This window comes from Pristis pectinata, chromosome 7 (assembly GCF_009764475.1).
Source record: "Pristis pectinata isolate sPriPec2 chromosome 7, sPriPec2.1.pri, whole genome shotgun sequence".
Taxonomy (NCBI): domain Eukaryota; kingdom Metazoa; phylum Chordata; class Chondrichthyes; order Rhinopristiformes; family Pristidae; genus Pristis; species Pristis pectinata.
The window spans coordinates 12293821-12319020 of NC_067411.1; the positions used below are offsets into that span (position 1 = coordinate 12293821).

The 25200-nt window shown below is 42.8% G+C and overlaps 1 protein-coding gene across 1 annotated transcript in view; it reads right to left on the bottom strand.

Moving 5' to 3' along the window:
• The window catches only part of LOC127572631 (15-hydroxyprostaglandin dehydrogenase [NAD(+)]-like), a 50185-nt gene that overhangs the window by 19872 nt on the left and 5113 nt on the right, over positions 1-25200 (bottom strand). The window contains 1 exon segment of the mRNA XM_052020099.1: positions 21153-21249. Coding sequence (XP_051876059.1) covers positions 21153-21249 — 97 coding nt within the window.

Genomic DNA, 25200 nt, shown 5'->3' on the forward strand with positions numbered 1-25200 from the left:
CTCATGTTAGCCATTGCTGCCCTGGGAAAAAGTCTCTGACTGTCCACTTGATCCATGCCTCTTATCATCTCGTACACCATGAAAGGTATCGACCCAAAACAGATGGTTAGGAAACTGAATGACAGCCAGGATCAGGTGAGAGATTTTGGAATCAAGCCACAAAATCTGAGGTTAACACACAAGTGCAGTCCTGAGGGAATTCTACACTTTCGGTGGTCTTTCTTTCTGATGAAGGGTCTCGATCAAGGTGGCACAGTTACAAGGGGCCTGTCATTTATTATGGATCAGCTAACACACAAGTGCAGTCCTGAGGGACCAGCTGAATTGCTCCAGTAGTTTCTTTTTTGCACACAGCAAGCTCCCACAAATAGTAACGCAGTAACATCCAGGTTACCTGATATTTCTGTGTCACTGCCTGCTGGATCAATTTTGGTCAAGGCACTGGAGATTGAAACAGAGGTAAAGGATCTCTTACACCAAATGAAAAGGACAGAGGAGATTCACCAGGATGTTGCCTGGATTGGAGGACTTTAGTTATGGGGAGAGATTGGATAGGCTGGGCTTGTTTTCTCTGGAGTGAAGGAGGCTGAGGGGCAACATGACAAGACAAGATATCTTTATTAGTCACATGTACATCGAAACACACAGTGAAATGCATCTTTTGCGTAGTGTTCTGGGGGCAGCCCACAAGTGTTGCCATGCTTCCCGCGCCAACATAGCATGCCCATTGTACTCCGTCTGCCAGACCCTTGCCCACTCACTTAACCTATCTATATCTCTCTGTAGACTCTCTGCATCCTCTGCTACATCTATTTCTTGGTTTATTGCCTGTGCCACTGTAATGTTATTATTTGGTGGCCTATAGACAACTCCCACCAGTGATTTTTTCCCTTACAGAGGCATATAAAATTATAAGAGGCATAGATAGGGTAAATAATCAGAATCTTTTCCCCATGGTAGGGGCATCAAAAACAAGAGGGGATAGATTTAAGGTGAGAGGAAGGATGTATGAACAAGATCTGAGGGGAAAGTTTTTTTTTACACAGAGAATGGTTGATATCTGGAACTAGCTGCCTGAGGAGGTGATGCAATTAGATAAAATCATTACGTTTAAGAGACATTTAGACAGGCATCTAAATAGGTAAGGCATAGAAAGGTAAGGACCTAATGTGGGCAAATGGGATGAGAGTAGATGGGCAAAAGATTGACATATACCTGGTGGGCCAAAGGGGCTGTTTCTATAGTGCATGACACTTTGACTTCCGACAGGCCCCTTGTAACTGTGCCACCTTGATCGATACCCTTCATCAGAAAGACTGACCACTGAGAGTGTAGAATTCCCTCAGGACTGCATGACTAGTCTCAAATTTTGTGGCTTGATTCCAAAATCCCTCACCTGATCCCAGATGTCATTCAGTTTCCTAATTGCCATGTGAAGCTAATTTAAGCCTGGAAAACGTTGTTGTAACATGCGCAGAAAAGAATGAGTTGTACACGTCAACTGGCATCAGAATCACTGGCTCCAACGTATTGCTATTCCAAACCAGGACACTGCCTGGATTGGAGGGCATGTGCTGTAAGGAGAGGTTGGACAAACTAGGGTTGCTGCCTCCCCATACCCCTGCAAATCCTTTCTTTTCAGGGACTTCTCCAGCTCCCAGTTGAACGCACAAATGCCATCCACTGCCATTCTTGGCAGACCCTAACTACATACCGTGAAATGCTCTTCCCTACGTCTGATAATCACTCTCTTTCTATGTCCCCTAGTTTTGGATCTTTCTGCCAAAAGGAACAGTTTCTCCCTCCCTGCTCTCTCTATCCTTTAAGGATTTTAAATACCTCCTTCAGATTTCCTCTAAGCCCCCTCTTTTATTAAGAGCAACCCCAGATCCTCCAGTATCTACGTAATTGAAATCACTTGTTTTACTATAATGGAATCATCTTGGTAAATCTCTTCTGCACCCTCTCCAAAACCTTCACACCTTTCCTTAAGTACAATACCCAGAAAGGGACATAATACTCCAGATGTGGCCAAGCCAGTGTTTTATACGAGTTCATCAGGACTTTGTTGCTTGTGTAGAGTTTGAACCAGTTTCACAAGAGCACAAGAAAACAGGAGCAGGAGTAGGCCACCGGGCACACTTGTAACATGCAAGAAAATTTCTCTTAAGTAAGTGATGGCACCAGGATAAAACTTCTGGAAGAGTAAAAGATTCGCCATGATTGGATATGGAAGGGGTCAACAGAATGTCTCCAAAGATGAGCCATTAATCACAAACTTAACAATGTTCAGTGCTCTTAATTGAAACAAACATAAATGCTGAGAGATCTCATTTCAGAAAAGACTCCAGCGCGATGTGCCGGATGTAGAATTCAAAGTAATTTTTTTTTTGTGATGGCCAAAAGAGGAGCTTTTCCAGTTGTTCTTGAACTGACTGCATTCTGCTAAGGAAACTCCCCAAGGCTTTAGGAAGCCAGCTCCCTATTGCTTGAGATCCAGTGTACAATTTGGAGATGAGTCCATAAACACCACAGTGAGGACTGTCCAAATATAATTTGACATTGCAGTATGTCAAAGCAATTCACTCTTGGAAAGATGCCAAAACATTTGTTACCACATGAACCTAACTACTTGCTGAGATTAAGTGCTGTAGAAAATACCCAACTCAACTACTAAAAGTGGAGTGAATTGAAAACCACTATAAATAAGGCTGTTGAAAAAAGACCTCTGAAATTAATTAACAACATTTCCAGATTAGGAAGCAAGGTCCTGACAAGTAAGCTTGTCAATCTCCACTCCCTCCACCAGCAAAAACCATCACATAGCATTTACCCACACAAGGCTGCACCACTACACAGACTGGGCTGGTAGCTTGCAACATGTTTACATCAAAAAATCCACTGGAGGTAAGTGTTGATATAGTGCAGGTGCCCTGAGTAGTGGGCAGGAAAATCTGGCCCACTGAACCATTCAACACTCAGAAGGACAAGGCTGCAGCCTAATTTAACAATGAACTAGGTAGAGGTGGGTCAAAAACTGTTTACACAGAAATACAATTTTTCCTAAAGAGAGAGCTGAGTCAATAAGTTTGCAACTTCTACAACAGTACCAGGCCTTGAAACGTGATGCAGTCCACAACCTGCTTTAAATCTTGGGAGACATTCATGAAGCCAATCAATAAATTCCACATAGACTGCAACAATGACAAAACACAGTCACTGACAGGTACAGTGTTGGCACAGTGGTTAAGTTAATGATCCAGTAATGACAGAGCTGCAAGACATACAGGTTAGGAAGTTGTGGGCATGCTATGTTGGTGCCGGAAGTGTGGCGACACTTGCACGCTGCCCCCAGAACACTCTATGCAAAAGGTGCATTTCACTGTGTTTTGATGTACATGTGACTAATAAAGATATTTTATCTTACGATGCAGCAATGTTAGTTCAAATCCCACAATGGCAGCTGGAGAATTTAAATTTAAGCAATTAACAGAATCTGTAATTAAACACCATTGTTTGTGAAGGTGAGGCTGATGAATTGTTATTATTTCTTACACAAAAAAAAGCTGGTTCATTAATGACCTTCAGGGGAAGAACTCTCCTCTCTTTACTTGTCTGGCCAATATGTTACCCCAGACCCACAAAATGAATTCGTAACTAAAAAGGCCTAACTGACCACTCAGCTCCAGTGCAAACACAAGAGACTGCAGATGCTGGAAGGACCTGCCAGATCCGGAGCAACAAACCAAATGCTGGAGGAACTCAGCAGGTCAGACAGCATCTGTGGAGGGAAATGAACAGTCGACGTTTCGGGCTGAGACCCTGTAGTATGAAAGGCCATGGCTGTCAGATGACAGTGACAACACTACTGACTCCCGTGGTTGGATGATATCATTGCTCATTAGGTCGGAAGCGACACCACTGTCAATCAAGGGTTCGGCTCCACCCCACCAATCAAGAGCACACCTAAGGATTGGCTTTGTAACACACCTTTCTTCTTGATTCATTGGCTTGTTTGAATTATCTGAGCAGGCTCCACCCAGCTCTCCAGCCCTATGAAAAGATGGTACACTAGGGCAGCTCTTTCTCTTTTCCGATTGCTGCTGGAGTCGAGACCACGGATGAGAGGGTGCACTTCCACAGGGGTCTAAGAGCATCCTAAGTAGATTCCCAGTAGCGTAGAGCCATTGTTTGTCCAGATACAGGGGGTTCAGAAAATGTATTTGTTCGTTTCCTGATCATTTGTACTATTTCGTTGTGTGTGTGTGTGTGTGTGCTCGCGCGCGCGCACTTCACCCCTGTTGCGACTCCCCTCACGTTTTGCGATCACCCAAGTGCGAGTGTGCAGTTGTTCCTTCTCATTCTGTTCTCGCGTCTGTCTTTGTAAATAAAATTCTCCCTTTTAAAGTACAAAGACTGTGTGTCCAGATACCTCTATCTCTGAGATCCAAACGAACCTTTCTCATAACAGACCCTTCATCTGGACAGGAAATAAGAAACACTGGCCCTACCAGTGACATGAAAAAATACATTTTCAAAAAAACTGTGATCTATGTGCAACCATGTTGTGAATATAGCCCCTTGTTATTTATGTTCAAGGGATTCAATGAAGAAACCATTTCCACAGCTGTGAAGGTTTTGTATATCTTATTTCAGTAATTATTCACCCACAGAATATGAAAATCACTGGGAATAACAGCATTTATTGTCCATCCCTTATGTGGTCTGTACTGAGGAGTTGGTTAAGAGTTAAGAACGTTGATGGAGCCACACAAAAGCCAGACCAAGTAGGAATTGCAGACTTTCTTCTTGAAGGTCATTAGTGAACCAGTTAGGTTTCAATACACTGAGACTAGCCATTATTTTAAATTCCAGATTTAGAGTCGGTGATTCATACTGCATGGAAACAGGCCCTTCAGTCCACTATGTTCATTTTGGCTATCAAGTACCTATTTATACTCACCTCATTTCCCAGCACTTGGCCAATAACCTTCTATCCAATGGAATTTCAAATGCTCATCTAAGTACTTCTTAAATGTGAGAATACCTGCTTCCACCATCTCTGCAGGTAGTGCGTTCCAAATTCCAACCAGCCTCTATGTGAAATAATTCTTCCTCAAATCCTTCAAAACCAAAATTGAATTTTAGTTCCTCAGCTGCCATGGTGGGATTTGAGCTCATGTATCTGGATCCTGGTCCAGGACTCTTGCTGCAAGTACAGTAACTCAACCAAGATATTACCATATCACCATGCTGCAGCATCTGACAGGAGCAGCCTGGATGCTGGGTCAATCAGTTTTTTATTAGTCAGAAATAATACCAGATATGGAACAAAAGAGTAAAAAACCTACTGAGGTAAAGCTCAGCCAATGAAAGGTGGAACTAGTTTGTACAACTTCCAGGGTTAAATTTGTCTGCAGCATTTCTGTTTGCAGAATGTTACTTACCATTTACTTGCACATGTTGTTCTTTTCACAACCAAATAATGTTCAAAAACCACCCTAAATACTCACTTACTCCACCCTGCCACACTGTGACTGCACTGTGTATCTGCAAAATACACTGAGGTAATTTACTTAGGCTACTCCAAAAGCACCTCCCAAATCTGTGTCCTCTACCAGCAGTAAGGTCAAGGTCAGTAAGTTCACACCAACAACTCCTGTTGGACTCTTAATTCTACCTGTCTCATTTATTCTGTTATTGTCGCTTTGGCATTTCTTTTTGCACGATTTCAGATTACACTGCTATCTTTGTGCCATTCTGTTGTTTTGCACTCATCGTTTTTAAACTCCTAGATGTAGGAATCAACACCTCCCTTTGCAACCGGATCCCTGACTTCCTGACCAGTGAGGACAGGCAGCAACACCTCAACACTGGTGCCCCACAAGGCTGTGTCCTCATCCTCCTCCTCTACTCCTTATATACACACAACTGCGTGGCCAGATTCTGCTCTAACTCCATCTACAAGCTTGCAGATGATACCACAGTAGTGGGCCGTATCTCAAGTACAGGAAAGAAACAGAGAGCCCAGTGACATGGTGTCATGACAAACCCTTTCCCTCAAAGTCAGCAGAACAATAGAGCTGGTCATTGACTTCATGAAGGGGGGTGGTGTACATGCTCCTGTTTATATCAATGGTGCTGAGGTCGAGAGGATTGAGAACTTCCTAAGGGTGAACATCACTGATAGCCTGTCCTGGTCCAACCATGCAGGTGCCATGGCCAAGAAAGCTCACCAGCGCCTCTACTTCCTCAAGAGGCAAAAGAAATTTGGCATGTCCCCTTTGATATTTCACTGTGTGTTTTGATGTACGTGACTAATAAAGATATCTTAGTCTTAACTTTTATTGACGCACCATAGAAAGCATCCTATCCATATGCATTGTGGTTTGGTATAGCAACTGCTCTGTGTGACCACGAGCCTGCAGAGAGCTGTGGATACAGCTCAGCACATCACAGAAACCATCCTCCCCTCTGTGGATTCTGTCATTTCTCGCTGCCTTGGTAAAGCAGCCAACATAATCAAAGACCCCACCCACCCTGAACATCCTCTCTTCTCCCACCTCCCATTGAGCAGGAGATACAAAAGCCTGAAAGCAAGTACCACCAAGCTCAAGAACAGCTTCTATCCCATGTTATAAGACTATTGAACGGTCCCCTTGATAAGATAAACTCTTGACTTCACAATCTACCTTGTTATGGCCTTACATCTTATTGTCTACCTGCACTGCACTTTCTCTGTAACCGTAACATTTTATTCTGCATTCTGTTATTGCTTTTCCCTTAATGAAATGATCTGTATGGACGGTATGCAAGACAAGCTTTTCACTGTACCTCAGTACATGTGACAATAATTAAACTAATTTTACTAATTTGTTATTACCATGTATCCTGTTTACTCTGTGAGTTTCATGTGAACAAGGAATTTCATTGTACTCTTGGGTATATGACAATAAACTAATCTGAATCTGAACACCACTTGTAGGTTAGACACAATCCTGTCTTGGAAATACAGCATCGGTCTTTTATCATCACAAGGTCTAAATCCTGGAACAGCCTGTCCAACAGGAGTACAGCAGCTCAAGATGGCAGTTCACCACCATCTTCTCAAGGGCAACTAGAGACGGGCAATAAATGCTGGCCTTGTCAGTGATAACCACATCCTGTCAATGAACAAGAAAAGCACAAAAGCCAGTGACCAGAGGCGCTGTTGTACTGAGAGGAATGCTGAAGCTTCTCTGTGCATAGCAATGTTCTTTAGAACAGCACAGTGATATGGCCAGATATAGTTAGTGATTGGGAGATCAATACTGGCCCAGTACACCCAGGTGAATTGCTCTTTTGGATGTACTGTGGAGTCTTTCACTTGTGAGAAGCTGCACTTAAACTCTCATTTGAAGACTGCATCTCTGCCAATACTTCACTGCTCCAAAGGCAAGCACAGTAGTGTAGCGGTTAGCGTAACACTATTACTGTGCCAGCAACCCAGGTTCAATTCCCGCTGCTGTCTGTAAGGAGTTTGTAAGTTCTCCCTGTGTGTCTGCGTGGGTTTCCTCCGGGTGCTCCGGTTTCCTCCCACATTCCAAAGACATACGGGTTAGGAAGTTATGGGCATGCTATGTTGGCGCCGGAAGTGTGGCGACACTTGTGAGCTGTCCCCAGAACACTCTACACCAAAGATGCATTTCACTGTGTGTTTAGATGTACCTGTGACTAATAAAGATATCTATCTATCTATCTATTGTACAAGCGCCTCAGTGTGGATTTTGCACTGAAGTGTCACGAAAATATGTCATGAGGAATATCCAATGAGATTGCAAAGTGATGCAGATCAGAGTGAACTTCATGTGAAAATAACAAGATGCAGGGTGTTATAATTGGGACACCTTCAGCTCCTACATGCTCTGATCTAATCATTCCCTGCTCTCTAGAGCAGGTGTTGTGGTTAGCATAATGCTATTACAGTGCCAGTGACCTGGGTTCAACTCTGGTCGCTGTCTATAAGGAGTTTGTATGTTTTCCCTGTGTCTGCATGGGTTGCCTCCGGGTGCTCCAGTTTCCTCCCACATTCCAAAGACGTACGGGTTAGGAGCTGTGGGCATGCTATGTTGGCGCCGGAAGAGTGGCGACACTTGCAGGCTGCCCCCAGCACATTCTCAGTAACGCAAAAAGATGCATTTCATTGTGTGTTTCAATGTACATGTGACTAATAAATAAATATCTTATCTCAAAAAGCTTCACATGATCTTCAATCTCTCTGTGTGTGTGTGTGTGTGTGTGAGATAGCACAAGGGGTTGACAAACATCCTATGTAAAAAAAACATAAAACCACATAGAAACAATTACTTATTGAGCAACTTGACCATTCTTCTGCAAATTCTCATTATTGTTTCAGCAATGGACTACATGTTGCTGGTAGTTAATGGCCTTCACCCCCTTCACCCTGAACCCCCCCCCCCCAAGATATTTCCCTTTTGAAGATAATGACTGAATCTGCATCCACTGTGTAAAAGAGCCCAATTTCCATTCGAGTTATTTTTTATAGTCTATTAGTTACCAACCCACCCACCAGTAGTAAGTTTTTCCTTATTTACTCTACAGCTTTGAGTAATAAGCTGCAACTCAGCTGATCTCACTCTTATCTCTGAGTCAGAATGTTAGTCAGTTCAAATCCACCTCCAGAAACCTAGGCACATAAATGTTGGCCAAACTCCAGTAGGGTTCTTGAGTTGGAGATATGATCCTCCAAATGAGATATCTGAACTCTAGCCATGAGCTCTCTCAGAAGTGAATGTAAAATAAAAACATGATGATTCATTAATAGAGAGCAGGGGTGGTTATTCTAGTCAATTACTCTACAATCAACATCACAAAGACAGTTTATTGGATCATTTTCACATTCCTGTTTATGGGAGATTGACACATGCAAATTGGCTGCCAGGGCTTTTCTACTGGAAATTATGGGAGATTCACACATGCAAATTGGCTGCCAGGGTTTTCATACTGGAACAGCAGTGATGCACTTATGCAGCTGCCTCTTAAAAAAATTACAACCGTGTGATACACAGATTATAATAACTCAGCCTTGGCTACCAAGGCCCTTACAAATCGGCCCTTAGCCCCTTAGCTCTCAGTTATCCAAGGGGAAGACCTAAGATCTCCATATCCTTTAAAATGTCTTTACAAACCAAGGTCTTTCCAACGTAGACACAAAAGACTGCAGATGCTGCAATCTGGAGCAACCATACAAAATGCTTCAATCTGAACTGATGAAGGGTCTCGACCTGAAATGTTGACTGTCCCCACAGTTGCTGCCTGACCCGCTGGATTCCTCCGACATCTTGCGAGTCTTTCTAACATGTCTACCAAGTGAAGGACATCAGACATCTGCAATTCTACCTCAGCAATAGAACACTGTGGATCACCTCTTGCACTACCATGGACTTGGTCTCCGATTGTGTCTTTTTTTTGCACTAATCTCTTGTTTTTGCACAGTTTTTTTCTCTCCCTTCACTGTCAGAATATAAATTATACAATTTATGTATGATCTATATTCTGTGTGTTGTCTATATGTACATGCCTATGATGCTGCCGAAAGCAAGATTTCCATTGTACCTGTACCTCACTGTACTTGTGCACATGACAATAAACTTGACTTGAGAGAGGTTGCAAATGAGTGAAGTTCAGAGGGATCTACATGTTTTAGTGCACAAATCATAAAAGTTAGCAGGAAGGTCCAATAAATAACTAAGAACGCAAACAGCTTTTGGTCTTTATTGCGAAGGGGTTGATGGTTAGGAATTGGAAGGTTTTATTACAGTTACACAGGGTGTTGGTGTGGCCACACCTGGACTTCTGTGCAGTTTTACTCCCCCTATCTAAGAAAGAATAAAGTACCATTGCTGGCAGTACAAAGGAGATTCCCCAGGCTAATTCCTCAGATGATAGATTGTCCTATTAAGAGAGACTAAACAGTTTGGATCTGTATTCATTGGAGTTTATGAGGCATCACCACATTCAAACATGTAAGACCCTAAGGGGCATGACAGAGTAGATGTTGAGATGGTTCCACTAATGGAAATGTCATGAACAGGGGAACATAGCTGCAAAATAAGGGGACGGTCATTTAAAACTGAGGTGTGGAAATTTCTTCTCTCAGAGGATGGTGAATCTCTGGAATTCTCTGCCCCTGAGGGTGGTGGAGGCTGGATCGTTAGAGGTGCAGATAGGTAAATACTTGAAAGTGAGCAATGGAAGGTTATGGGGAAGAGGAGTTGAGGCCAGCATAGATCAGCCATGATCATACTGGATGGCAGGGCAGGCTTGAGGGACCTGGAGGCCCACTCCTGCTCCTATTCTCTATGATTTTGCATTTTGGAATGGACAGATCTACAAACAATTAACAGCTTGGCGAGAATCATGAAAGATGATTGACTCATTTAAATAAGTCCACATGTGTCGCTGGGTAAAGCAAAGGGAGATTCAGTATTGGCAATGTACAGTGGGCATCCTCGCTTATCTTTAGTTTGAGCTCATTCAGCTGGTAAAGCCTTAGCAGACAACCAGCAGACACATCAGAAGCAAACCACTAGAAGCCCAGCTATTGTGTCTGAACAAGCTGGGGTTGTCAGTGTTACATTGGGAAATCCACCTGTCCTACCCTACACCAGCTGGACTTGCAATAGGATTGGAGACCCCTTCCTCTTGAATGGGAATTCCCAGCCTGAAGATCCGGAGGAAAAACTTCAGTTATTTTTCACTTCTTTACTGTAATAACTTAGTTATTTTTTGGAGCTTTATTGTATTCATTATTATTTTGTATATTTAAAAGAAAAACTTATTTACAGCACTGTTAATGATTTTTAATGTTGCTAAAGTTTGAGAGGCATTTAAAAAAAGCCTCACAGTTTGAGTAGAAGCCAAGGCTCTTCCTCCTTGGTTTCTGTCATAGCGTCATGGTGTCAGAACAACAACCTTGTCCTTTATGTCAGCAAGATGACAGAGTCGGCTGTTGACCGAAGGAAGTGGTAAGGTGAACATAACCTTGTCATGATCTATGGAGCTGCTGTAGAGATGGCCGACAGCCTCAAGTTCCTTGGCATCCATATCACCAGCAACCTCTCCTGCTCCCTCCAGATGCAGTGGTCAAGAAAGCGCATCAGCGTACGTACTTTCTTTGGCGTCTGAGAAGATTCGGCATGTTTATGAGGATTCTCTAGAACTTCTACAGATGTGCCATAGAAAGTATCCTGATGGGTTACACCTCAGCCTGGTATGGCAACTGCTCTGCTCTGGACCAATGGAACCTGCAGAGAGTGGTAAACACTACCCAGTCCGTCACAGGCTCGTCACTTCCTTCTGTCCAGTCCACCTTCACAGTGTGCTGCTTCAGGAAGGCTAATAAGATAGTATTGTTAAGGATGCCTGCCACCCCGGCCATTCCCTCTTCTCTCTTCTACTTTCTGGGAGAAGATACAGGAGCTTGAAGGCCTGGATGACCAGACTGAACAACAGCTTCTTCCCCACTGCTATCAGACTCCTGAACCAATTACTTCTTTCACACCCTTTTCCTAGTGGTGCTGCCATGTTCTCGAACCCCTAATTCTACTGTTATTTTCTCTTTAAATTCCTTTTTGCACTACTTCAGATTGCACTACAATCTTTGTACCATTCTGTTGTCTTATGCTCGTTGTTGTATTTATTGTTGTATTTATTATTAACATATATACTGTTTACTCTGTGAGCTTCATGCAAACAAGGAATTTCATTGCACCCTGGTGTATATGACAATAAACTAATCTGATCTGATCTGAGGTTATCAGAACACCCCATAACAGCGAGGGCAATAGGCCATTCAGCCCTGACGCTTGGTCTATTATTCAATAAGGTCAAGACAGATCTTTTACCTGAACACCAACACCATCTCCCTTGTTCCCTTAATATCCAAAATCCCATCACTCATTGTCTTGAATACTAAGCCTCCACAGCCCTTTTGGACCGAGGATTCTGAAGGTCTACCAACCTTAGATGAAGAAATTCCTTCACTCCACAGTTCTAAATTGTTGAGCCCTTATTCTGAGACTGAGACTCCTGGTTGAAGAAACCCGAGCTGAGGAAACATCACTTACCCTATCCAGCCCCATTGGTACTTTGCCTGTTTCAAAGGGATCATCATTCTTCAGAATGCAAGAGATCGTGGGCTCAGTCTGACTAACCTCTCCTCATATCACAAGCTATCCTCCCAAGTTTCAACCTGGAGCACCATTGTCACAGTCCTTCTGTAGTAGGGTGAGTAGCCCAGACTTATGCACAATATTCCAGGTGTTGTTCCACCAGGGCAATACTCTTCTACTCCAATCCTCTTGCAAAAAAGATCACCATACAGCTTGCCTTTATAAATGCATGATGCAGCTGGGTAAAACCAGGGTGACCATGGGAATAAGATGCAAACAAGGTTATGAATGGGGGCAGTTCGAGTGAGAACAGTGAAAAGAACATACAGCTTATCCTCATGGTCACCCCTATCAGGACATCCTCTTCTCCACCCTCCCTGCAGTTTCTTTTGTCTCCTGACAAAGGATCTTCCACCTGAAAGATTAACTCTGTTTCTCTTCCCACAGATGCAGGCTGACCCGCTGAGTATTTTCACCATTTTCTGTTTTTGTTTTGGATTTACAGCATCTGTGTTTTTCCCAACTAAATCAGTGTTACAGGTTGTGGAGAACTGGATCCTATAGCACCCCAGCTTGAAAATAACCCATTTATTCCAATTCTCTGTTTTCTGTTCATTAACCAATCCTTACCAGTATATTACCCCCAATAACAGGTGCTCTAATCTTGTTCAATAACCTCTTGCATGGCACCTTATTAAAGGACTTCTGAAAATCCAAATACACCACGTGAACTACTTTTCCCACACTTATCCAGTTTTCTGCAACTTCAAAAAATTCCACTGGGTTTATCAAACATTATTTCCCTTTCATAAATCTATGTTGACTTTATTCAGTCTTATATTTTCTGAATGACCTGCTATCACTTTTGCAGTTGCCATTCAGTTAGAGTGCAGTTTGCAGCAGGAGTTAATAACACTAACAGAATGCCTGAGCCATGGCTGGGTCCAGCACATAGATGCAATCACAAGGAAGGCACGCCAGCGTCTTTACTTTCTTAAAAGGTTTAGGAGGTTCCGCATGTCACTGAACTCTCCAACAAACTTCTACAGATGCACTATCAAAAGTATCCTGACTGGTTGCATCATGGCCTGGTACAGCAATTTGAATGCGCAGGAATGTAAAAAGCTGCAGAGAGTAGTGGACTCAGCCCAATACATCACGGGCACATCCCTCACCACCATCAGTAGTATCTACAGGAGGCGCTGCCGCAAGAAGGGAACATCTATTGTCAAAGATCCCCACAATTTGGGCCATGCTATCTTCTTGCAGCTACCATCGGGCAGGAGGTACAGAAGCCTGAAGTCCCACACCACCAGGTTCAAGAATAGCCACTTTCCTTCAACCATTCGGTTCTTGAACCAACTCTAATCACCTCAGTATAGCAACGCTATGACTACAATCAACATTTTTATTGTTCTACTTGTGTTCTTCCTTGTTTAACGTCTGTATAATTTATGCATAATTTATGTTTTTCTTGTGAATGTTGTAACTTTAATGCTGTGTACCTGTGATGTTGCTGCAATAAGTTTTTCACTGCACCTACGCAGACAGGTACTTGTGCATATGACAATGAACTCAATTTTGACTTTAACTTTGATTTTGCTAAATCCTTTGAATATAAGGCAGGACTGGTGATCAACTGTTGTGTGCATTGCACATTGTTCAAATTTCCTGGGAATATTACGTACGCCCTGTCACAATCTTCAATAGGTCTTCCCATAAAAAGACACACCTTCCAACTTATGAGCTGTAATGCAATAAGGATTCTTTAGCTGGCATTAATAAAAAAACTAAAACTGCATTTTCCTTTCCATCAGTAGAAACAACAACTTCTCTGAGAATGCTTCAACGTTGGCAATGAGTATGGCATGTAAACAAGAGCTTTTCACTGTATCTCAGTACATGTGACAATAATAAACCAATTACCAATTCTCCCACAGGTTTGAAAACAGCTATGTTTCCTTGTAAATATTAGCTTACTCAGGGCAGTATTTACAAATTACTGACGAGGCAGATTGAAGTGCAAAGACTGCATATTATCAAGCATCATGTCGCTGTGAACTTCTGCCACTGTGACTTTTATCAGAGGTTCCTTCAAGGACGGAAAATAAATAAAAAGCCCCAATGCTTGCCTTGCAAAGCTCAGCAACTATGGCCAGAAATTTGCTGATTGAGGATTTCACTCTGTTACAAGTGCAAGATGCTTTTAGGCAAAACTACGTTAATAAATGTACCTTGGAGAGGAGGAGGCATTGGAGAGGGTGCAGAGGAGATTTACAAGGATGTTACTTGGGCTGGTGAATTTTATTTTTTGTGACGGGATTGTTGACACTGGGGCTGGTTTCTTTGGACCACGAATAAGTGGACACTTTATGGAGCTGAAAGAAATTATGAGGGGTCCACACAGGGTGAACAGAAAGGTTATGTTTCTTTTGGCAGAGGCAATTATTAGGAAGCATAGATGTAATTGATAGACTGATAAGAAGGGAGTTGAAGAAAAATTATTTCACACAGTGAGCTCATCCTGATTACATTTCGCCAGTACTGGATGAATTCTTGAAGGGTCATGACTTGAGTCACTATGGACCAACCGTGGGAAGTGAGAGTTACATAAATAAGTCCATTTATGGCTACGCAATCTCCTTCAGTGTAGCAGATTTCAATAAGATGATTATCTAAAATCCCTTGATAGCATGTTTAAATACACGGAGATCTTTTCCAAACATCGATTAACTCAATCTAAACTAAGGAGAAAGAACTAGTTTTGGGTTGAACTATGCAAGAACTTTAGGTTGAGTTATGGTAAGTTTTAAGAATGCAAAGCAAAAGAGAAAGCAAACTCATCAAAATGCTAAGAATACTTCCTCTTAGGCAGTCCCTCATGATCAAGGATGACTTACTTGCACTCCAGTTATATGGGTTCTGAGGAGTCTGATGAGGCCAATGTAGCAACAGTCGACTCTTCCTCAGATGGGGCAAGAGGTACCTGACTGAATGGGTCGGTAGTTTACGAGATGGACCCTGACCCAAAAAGTTGACCGTCTGCTTTTCTCCACAGATGCTGCCTGGCCTACTGAGTTCCTCCAGCATCATAGTGGCTTCCATCTAGATTCTGCACCTGCAGTCCTCTTTCTTTCTCTATGAGATGGTCCACTCCTTCCACTGTTTATAGAAGGCTTCTTGTATCTTCCTGAAGCATGACCCTGAGATTCTCAACACCATTCGGAATGTTCCTCATCTGCTCTGAATGACCATGGACCAGGACTATTGAGCAAATCATCTCATCTTCTGTCTGGGCACACTGCAGCCTTCCGAACTCAATATTGAACTCTACAATTTCAGGTAACTTGATTTCTCAATCCGTATCTGTCATCCATGTGAATATAGCTTATTTATTTTTCCCTATTTTTTCTCATGGGATTGGAGGAGGTGCCCAGATTGACCTGCTGGACATGTCCTCCTGCTCTGCATTTCAAACTCCCACATCCTTCTGTTCACTCCTCCAGGTCTCACTCTCTAACTGCTCCCATTCACTCATTGACCAGGGAACCTTGGTTACAGCTTATCCCCATGGTCACCCTGGTTTTACCCTATCAGAGCCATCCCCCTGCCCCACCCTGCCTGCAGCTTAACGAGCCTCTTTTATCTCCTTTCCAGTTCTGACAAAGGGTTTCGACCTGAAACATTGACTCTTTTTCCCCACAGATGCGGCCTGACCTACTGAATGTTTCGAGTATTTTCTGTTTTTATTTCAGATTTCCAGTGTCTGCAAATTTTTAATGCCCAGAAGTTAGTGGGAATATTGTATTTCTTCAGGGAGGCTTTTCATACGGTTACCCCGTTATAGGAAAGATGTCATTAAGCTGGAAAGAATGCAAAGAAGATTTACGACAATGTCACCAAACACCGTGGCACTGTGAACTTCTGCCACTGCGACTTTTGTCAGAGGTTCCTTCAAGGATGGAAAGTAAATAAAACGTTCTCAATGCTTGCGGCCAGAAATTTGCTGGCTGTGGATTTCATTCCGTTCCAAGTGCGAGATGCTTCCAGGCATGCAAACAAGTCATTTATAGAGGAAGATATGTTAATGAATGTATCGTGCAGAGGAGGTGGCATTGGAGAGGGTCCAGAGGAGATTTACAAGGATGTTGCCTGGGCTAGTGAATTTTATAACAACAACAACATTTAAAAGACACTTGGACAGGTACATGGATAGGAAAGGGGCAAACGTGAGCAAATGGAACTAGCTTAGATGGGCATCGACATGGGTGAGTTGGGCCGAAGGGACTGTTTCTGTGCTGTATGACTCGGTGTATCTCTTAAATCTTTTCCTCTGTACACCTGGCAATCTTTTCCCATGACCTGAGTTTGGAACAGAGTGTCTATTTCTGGATTCTGGGATCAGGCATGCAAATGATGTGAAAAACACGATGATGCTGGAGAAAAGCAGGTGGTCAACGTTTCGGCTTAGGACCCTTCTTCAGGACCTGAAATATTGACCGCCTGCATTTCTCCACGGATGCTGCCTGGCCTGCTGAGTTCCTCCAGCATCATAGTGGTTTTCATCTAGATTCCAGTATCTGCAGTCCTTTGTTTCTCCTTGCAAGTGATGTGGCCTGGATTAGAGGGCACAGATATTAGTTCACTTGTCCTTCCAGCGAATCGGAAAGAACTTGCAGAGTTTGTTGGTAATTTTCTAGTGCTTTGAGTTGCCTGCTGTGGTCTAGGATTCAGAAGCAGATGGGAGGGCAGGGATCACTGCTGGGCAGTAGACCATGAGCTTTGTGCCATGTCTAGGGTCTTCATCTTCAGACACCTTTTTCCTCTATCAGCCTCAGGTTGTGTGGGTGCAAATAAACAGCACTTTCAGACAGCTAGATGCTCCAAACAGTCAGATTTTAACTGAGCCACGTTTATAAACTCAAAGGAGAATAGAAGTAATATTCTTGGAGATTTCAGTACCAAGAGCTGGGCATGAATCAGATCTCTGGAATGCTACTTCTGGGAAAGGAAAAGTCAACTTCAAAATAAATATATAGCGTATGGCCCGGTTATCACAAAACACCATCTTTAAGACAGTATAGTGATATAGTTGCAAAAGCCGCTAAAGTTTACATTTGGTTAAGCTGCTGCCTCTCAGCCTAGCTGGGAGCCCCAGCTACCATTTGTGCAGAGCTTGCATGTTCCCCCTGTGATCTCCGGTTTCCTCCCACATCCCAAAAATGCGGGGGGTTGGTAGGTTAATTGGCTACTGTAAATTGCTGCTAGAGTGTGAGTGTTAGATTCTGATGTGAGTTAGAACATAGAACAGCACAGCACAGGAACAGGCCCTTTGGCCCACAATGTTGTGCTCAACTAATTAAACTAGTAATTAAACCCCTAACTAAACTAATCACTTCTGCCTACATAATGTCCATATCCCTCCATTCTCTACACATTCATGTGCTTGTCTAAGAGCCTATTCCAGGCACCCACCACTCTCTGTGTAAAAAAACTTGCCCCACACATCTCCTTTGAACTTACCCCCTCTCACCTTAAACATATGCCCTCTAGTATTAGACACTTAGACCCTGGGAAAAAGGTACCGGCTGTCAGATCTATGCCTCTCATAAGGTCTCCCATCAGCCTCTGTCACTCCAGAGAAAACAATGCAAGTTTGTCCAACCTCTCCTTATGGCACATGCCCTCTAATCCAGGCAGCATCCTGGTAAAGTTGATGGGAATGTGGGGAGAATAAAAGATTGGATTATTCTAGAATTAGTATAAATGGGTGGTTGATGGCTGGCATGGATTCAGTGGGCTGAAGGGCCTGTTTCTGTCTCTATTAGTTTAGACAAAAGTGAGAGGAATAAGGCAACATGGAGACACCTTTACTCCAAACCTTGGCACTGACTTAACTGTGTTGTTATCAGAACTCAAGGGCATGGAAAAGGTGGCTGTTAGGCAGGCAGTCAACTTCTTAAATCCATCATGTCTACTTAGCCACCTCAAGCCAGGCAAAATCAACGCAAAAAAAGTTCAAAGTCCCTTTGAGACATGGTGACACTTCACCCGTGTCTCGAAGAGAGGTTCTCTGTCATGGCTATCTCTGAAGATGATAATGAAAACTACTCAAAGGGTTTAAAGACCATCATTTTCTCAGTGTGATCTTCAGCCATGTCACCAACCATCTCTAAGATTGATTCTGTGCGAATGATGCTGGTGTTCAAGGCTTAGTTGATTGGAAAAGAGAAACCCATCATATGTGACAGAACAATGCCTCACACCAGCAGAAGAGAGTCATATCAGCATCTCAAGTCTGAGGCTCAGATAAAGAGCTTTATCATCTTAAATAAGTGGTGATAAGAAAAGGCAAAGAAGAACATGCTTTATGCTGATAAACAAGATATGGGGAGGCTACAACGGCTATTTTTAGTTCAGGCCCCATGGTTCCATAGCACTCTCAGCCCAAGGAGGCTTTTTGTTGCTTAAGGAAAGTGAAGCAATCAGAACCAGGTGGAATTGGTATTGGTTTATTATTGTCACATGTACAGTGAAAAACTTGTCTTGCATACTGTTCGTACAGATCAATTCATTACACTGCATTGAGGTAGTAACAATACAGAATGCAGAGTAATGTGTCACAGCTACAGAGAAAGTGCAGTGCAGGTAGACAATAAGGTCATAATGAGGTAGATTTTGCAGTGTAAGGTCATAATGAGGTAGACTTTGCAGTGTAAGGTCCTAATGAGGTAGATTTTGCAGTGTAAGGTCATAATGAGGTAGATTTTGAGGTCACGATGTGAGGAGCACTTGGAGACACTCCTTATCCCTGAGACAACTGTCGACTCAAATCCATTGCTCAGTGCTCTGAGGGAGAATCTCTTGATGACCTGCCCCACCTCCCATCATGTCCTTGAGAAAGTAGGATGCAACAGAAGAACCAAGGTTCAGGATGGGGCAGCACACACACCAAAGTTTACAAGGTCAGAGGTGTGGAAGTTTCCCAAACCTCTTCAAATGTGTTATAGTGAAGAGATGCCAGGGAAGTTGAAAAATACCAACACTTACAATCTTTCTTAAAGATACATTGGAGAGTAGAAATTACCCAGGCAGGAAAGATATCCTCTCTCACCTCCTCTTAAACTGATTACCTTTCTAAGGGAATTCTGCTGGAATCTCAGTGCAGTTTCGGCCCATACCACAGGGCAACCACAACACTCACTGCCCATTGAATCCAGAAGAGGAGGTAATAACATCGGGACTTGTGGAAGGCCTTCACTGGCTTGATGAAGGTCTCTGATTTTATCAAATCTGAAGGCCTATGGAGGTTGTCAACCAGACGTGGCTGCCCTCCAAAGTGTATTACGCTCCTAAGGCTTTCTTATCCTGGTCTCCAACTGATCCGCCCTGCATCACACTGCCCCTGCAGTAAACAGAATGCTTTCAAAGTTACATTAAAATATGAGCCCAGTTGCTCTAATTTTAGCATTATAGAAAAGACCATTTGGCCCACTAAGACTTATGCCAGCTCTTCAAAGACCAATCTGTCTCATTTCCCCTCACTTTCCTCATCGCTCTGAAAATTGTTTCCTCTCATTCCTATCCAACTCCCTTTTGAAAAGCCTGATTTTGATGTTCCACCATCTTTTCAGGCAGTGAGTTCTGATCATGGCTTCTGTCTACATGTAAGGATTTTCCTTCTATTTCTTCTTTTGATCATCAGTTTAAATAGTCCATCAACTAATGGGAATAGCTTATTCCATTAATATTATCCAAATCAGCAAGGAACTTGTAACCTCCATCAAATCTTATGCATGTTGACCAAAGCCAGAGCAACTTACCCTGCAAGTGAACTATCTTTCACTAACCTGATGGAGGTTTTTAAAATCATGAGGGGAATAGCTAGGGTAGACAGTCAGAATCTTTCCTCCAGGGTAGAAATGTCAAACATCGGAGGACATGCTTTTAAGGTTAGAGGGGGGAAGTTTAAAGGTGATGTGAGGGGCAAGTTTTTTTTTACGCAGAGAGTGGTAGGGGCCTGGAATGGGTGACCAGGGGTAGTAGTGGAAGCAGGCAGTTTGGTGGAGTTTAAGAGGCTTTTAGATAGACACATGAATATGCAGGGAATGGAGGGATATGGATAATACACAGGAGGAGGACGTTTAGTATAAGTTGGCATCACGATACGCACAATATCATGGCCTGAATAGCCTGTCCAGTGCTGTACTGTTCTATGTTCCATGTAACAAAGTAAATACAGGGGCTCCCCAGGTTACAGAAGACCTGACTTATGGAAATCCAACTTTATGCAATTTCTCCCATAAAATTTTCAAGCACTTTTCAAGACAGGGAAGTTATTTACAGAAATGCAAATATCTTCAGTAGTTTTGAAATAAGGATAGCAGCTACTTAATTCAAAAGACAACCAGTCTTCAAAATAGTCCCACATGACCAGGTTCAAGAACAGCTACTTACCTTCAACCATTTGGTTCTTGAACCAACCTGCAGAGCCCTAATCACTCTCTCAGTAAAGCAACACTATGATACTTTGCACGACAATCGATTTTGTTATTTTTTGTTCTAATTATGTTCTTTTTTGTATAATTTACATATAATTTATGCCTTTCTTGTCAATGTGGCATCTCTAATGCAATGTACCTGTGATGCTGCTGCAAGCAAGTTTTTCATTGCATCTGTGCGCACATGTACTTGTGCATATGACAATAAACTCAATTTTGATTTCGACTGTGGTAAGGAGACTAAAATTGTACCTAATACTCCAGATGTGACTTCACCAAGGACTTAAATAATTGTAGTGAAACATCTTTACAAGATTCTGGAAGTACAGAAGCCTGAAGTCTCACACCACCAGGTTCAAGAATAGCCACTCCCCTGGAAATATAGTATTCACCTTCATACTTACCTGCCATACCTTGCATGGTAGATTTCACTATATTTATTTTGCTATAACTAAAAGAATCAGAAATATTTTCTTACCTGCTAAAGAGGCTATGTTCACTATAATTCCTCCTTTCCCACCATTCTGTTTGCTCATGTAGTCCAAAGCTAAATATGTTCCTCGGATCACAGAGGTCTGGTATTTAAAAAAATAGAAACATATTTTCAACCAAGCAGTTTTTCCAAAAACTCAGTTACTCCCCAATAAACTGGGTTAGTTGAAAAGAGACAAGGTGTGTGTGTGTGTGTGTGTGTGTGTGTGTGTGTGTGTGTGTGTGTGTGTGTGTGTGTGTGTGTGTGTGTGTGTGTGTGTGTGTGTGTGTGTGTGTGTGTGTGTGTGTGTGTGTGACTTTGTTCCCTAGTGTTGAACATAGACTACTTGCCAGAAGAAGATTTGGATTGTGATGTGTGTGACAGCAGTGTAGCAGTTAGCGTAACGTTATTACAGCACCAGCAACCGGGGTTCAATTCCGGCCACTGTCTGTAAGGAGTTTGTATGTTCTCCCCGTGTCTGCATGGGTTTCCTCCGGGTGCTCCGGTTTCCTTCCACATTCCAAAGACGCACAGGTTAGGAAGTTGTGGGCATGCTACGTTGGCACTGGAAGTGTGGCGACACTTGCCAGCTTCCCACAGAACATTCTACCCAAAGGATGCTTTCAACGTACATGTGATCAATAAAGATATCTCATATCTCATGTGCATGAGGCATACAGTATCTTCCTATGGCTCTGTAACAAGCACAGACTTATCTTATTGGAAGAAAGACGAACAGATTTCACGCTCGTTTGTCTCTTTTTCAGTTGGACTGCTGTTAATCACGCTGTCTCCACTGTGGCGCCGAACTCTCCAAAGAACTCAGCATCTAAATGGAGAGTCTCAGCCCTTGAATTGGCTTGACTGGTCTGCTGAATGGTGGGAGGCATCTGTGCATCCATCTGATGAAGCCCCACATCAGTAAATGCACTGACCAAAAAGATGAATCATCGCATTATATGCATTGTTGCATACTCTTGGTAGTAGCACACTGGCATAACAAACTGAATGGCACTTCAGCCTTATCACGTAGGATGCTCCCTACACTGAAAGTTCTATCAAGCTTTTAATCCATCTTGCAAACATGTTGTAGCTTCCCCTGGCCCTCCCCAGCCCTCCTGATCTTCAGCCTCTCCCTACCCTTTCTGATCTTCAGCTGTTCTCCAGCCCTTCTGATCTCCACTCTCTTCCCCAACCCTTCTAATATCCAGCCTCTCCCGGTCTCCACCTTCTCCCCAACCATCCTGATCTCCAGCCTTTCCCCGGGCCCTTTGATCTCCAGCTTCTCTCCCACCTTCCCCATTTCCAGCCTCTCCTGATCTATAGCTTCTCTCTGACCTTGCAGCTCTCCAGCCATTCCCCAGTGCTCTCCATCTCCAGCCTCTCCCCAGCCTTCCCAACCTCCAGTTTCTCCTCCTTCCCCATCTCCAGTCTCTCCCTAGCCTTCCCCATCTCCGGCCACTCCCTAGCTCTCATGATCTCCAGTCTCTCCCAGCCTCTCCTTTTCCACTCTCCCCAGTTATTCCAACACCCCAGCTTCTTCCCGCCCTCCCAATATCCAGCTCCTCTCCAGCTCATAAGAATGATAAGCAGGAGTGGATCACTCAGAGCCTTTGCCTACTCTGCCAATTAATAAGATTATGGCTGATCTTCTCCCTTAGCACCACTTTCTTGCAATAACCCCATATCCCTTGATTCCCTTAATAAGTAAACATCTATTGATGTCTGTTTTGAATATACAGAGCCACTGAACCTCCACCTGTTGGATAGAGAGTTCCAAAGATTCACTATTCACTGTGTGAACAAATTTCTTATCATCTCAGTCCTGAATAGCTGACTCGTTATTCTAACACTTGGACCCCTGATTTTACTACTCTGACCCTTGATTCTAACCACCTCAGGCAGGGAAACCTCATCTCTGCAGCTGAAACGTTAAGAAATTAGAATGTTTCAATGTGAACACTTCTCATTCTGTAAGCTCATGATCTACCCAATCTCTCCTCAGAGGACAAACCTAGAGAACTACCTGCGCACAATCCTCCAGCTTCAGTCATGCCAAGATCTTATATAGTTGCAGAAAGACACTTTACATTTGTGCTCATAATCCCTTGCAATAAAGACCAATGTACCATTTGTCTTCCCAATCACCTGCTTTACCTGCATATTAGCTTTTAATGATTCATGCATAAAGACATCCAGGTCCCCCTGAACACCAACATCTTTTAATCTTTCACTGGAAACACATTTTGGGTATTGTGTAATTGATGATGTCACTTGGACACCAGAAAGACAGTATACCAGTATACAACAAATTCTTGCACCAACAAGTCCACTGTTATTGACAGTTCATGGTAACTTGTGCAGAAGCCTCTGCAAAATATGTTATCGTCCCATCAACGTGACTTTTGCTTGCATGATGCTGATTTTTTTGGGCGTTGTACTCACCAATTTCTAGGTCACCATTTCGTTGGTGGACAGAGGGCATGGAATGAAGATAATTTCCAAAAACAAAATCCCATGTGTGGAATTTGTTTTAAACTTGAATTGTCATGATATCTGAAGTGTGAGGATGTAGGTTGAAGCAGATTTCATTGCAACTTCCTGAAAGGTTCTGGGGAAAGACCCAGGGCCCAGGACTAATTAGATGGAATGAACCAATGCAGACATGATGAAGATTTCATCATAAAAACATGAATAAATAATTATACCCAATGTGCATTCCTAATTTTGAAAAATACAGCTTGGGATTTGCAAAGTTCATATGTAATTGTTAGCTCTGGAATATTTTGGATCATATCCAAGATGTTCTCCCATACTATTCAGCTTACTTTGTGTTGGTGATTAGAATAATTGAACAGTTGCTTTGTTTATTTTTCTGCTTAATTAGTTCAATTGGTTTGTAACATCGAATCAGTTCTATAATAGTATTCATTAATACCACTGAATCAACAACGTTGAAGATGGATATGATTGACAGCAAACTATTGCATAACTTCTTAGAAAAGGAGTAGAGGATACAGAACATCTTCCAATAAAAGCAGGACAATTTCTCCAGAAAACAAAATGTTAACAAACAAAATCTCAATCACTTATAGCTCGAGTGGGGTGGGCTGGTGCTGATTTGCTTCAGAAACCCAAGCAAGAATTGCCAGTGTTCTGACAAATCTCCTTGGGATTGCCTGTGAACACCAGTGGAGTCAGTCTTTTCTTGAAGGCCAGAATATGGTGCATATCAAGGTGGTATAACCGGGATTCACACAATTACTGAGGTTATACAGCAGGGAAACAGGCCACTCAGCCCGACTAGTCCATGCCAGCGTTCATACTCCACTCACCTCACCTTTCCCCATCTAAATCTATCAGCGTAGCCCTCCATTCTGCTCTGCCTCATATACTTATCCAGCCTTCCCACCGGCACATGTATACTATTCACATCAAGCACTTCCTGTGTGGTGAGTCCCACGTTCTCACTACTTCTCGGGTAAAGATATTGCCTGAGTTCCCTACTGGACACATTGGACATACTTATAATGAAGGTCTCTAGTTTACGCTCTTCCTATGTGGAAAAATCCTCCTTGCATCCACTCTGTCAAAACTGCTCATAACTTTAGACCTCTGGTAGGCCATCCCTCACAGTTATCTCCTTAAGAGGAAAGACACAGTCAGGCAGTATAACAGACTCCAATTATACCATAAAAACCATGGGCCTATTACCATCTAATAGGAATCCCAACCAACAATATAAGATGTGAGAGGAAAGATACCACAGTCTATTTTCCTTTTAATCAAAACAGTCAGTGATTTTCATCCATGAATAATTAACTGATTATTCCTACTTTATCAAGAAGAAGGCCGATTGGTCCATTTGGTCGATGCAGCTCCCAGTCCCATCAGTCCCTCTTCCCCTCTCCAGTGGCCCTACAACTTATCTCTCTCACACCCCTGCTTTGATCTTTTTTTGGCCACTTACCTACACTGAGGATTAATTTACATTGGCCAATTAACCAACAAGCATGCCTTTGGATGTCAGTAAAAACAGGAAAACATAGGGAGA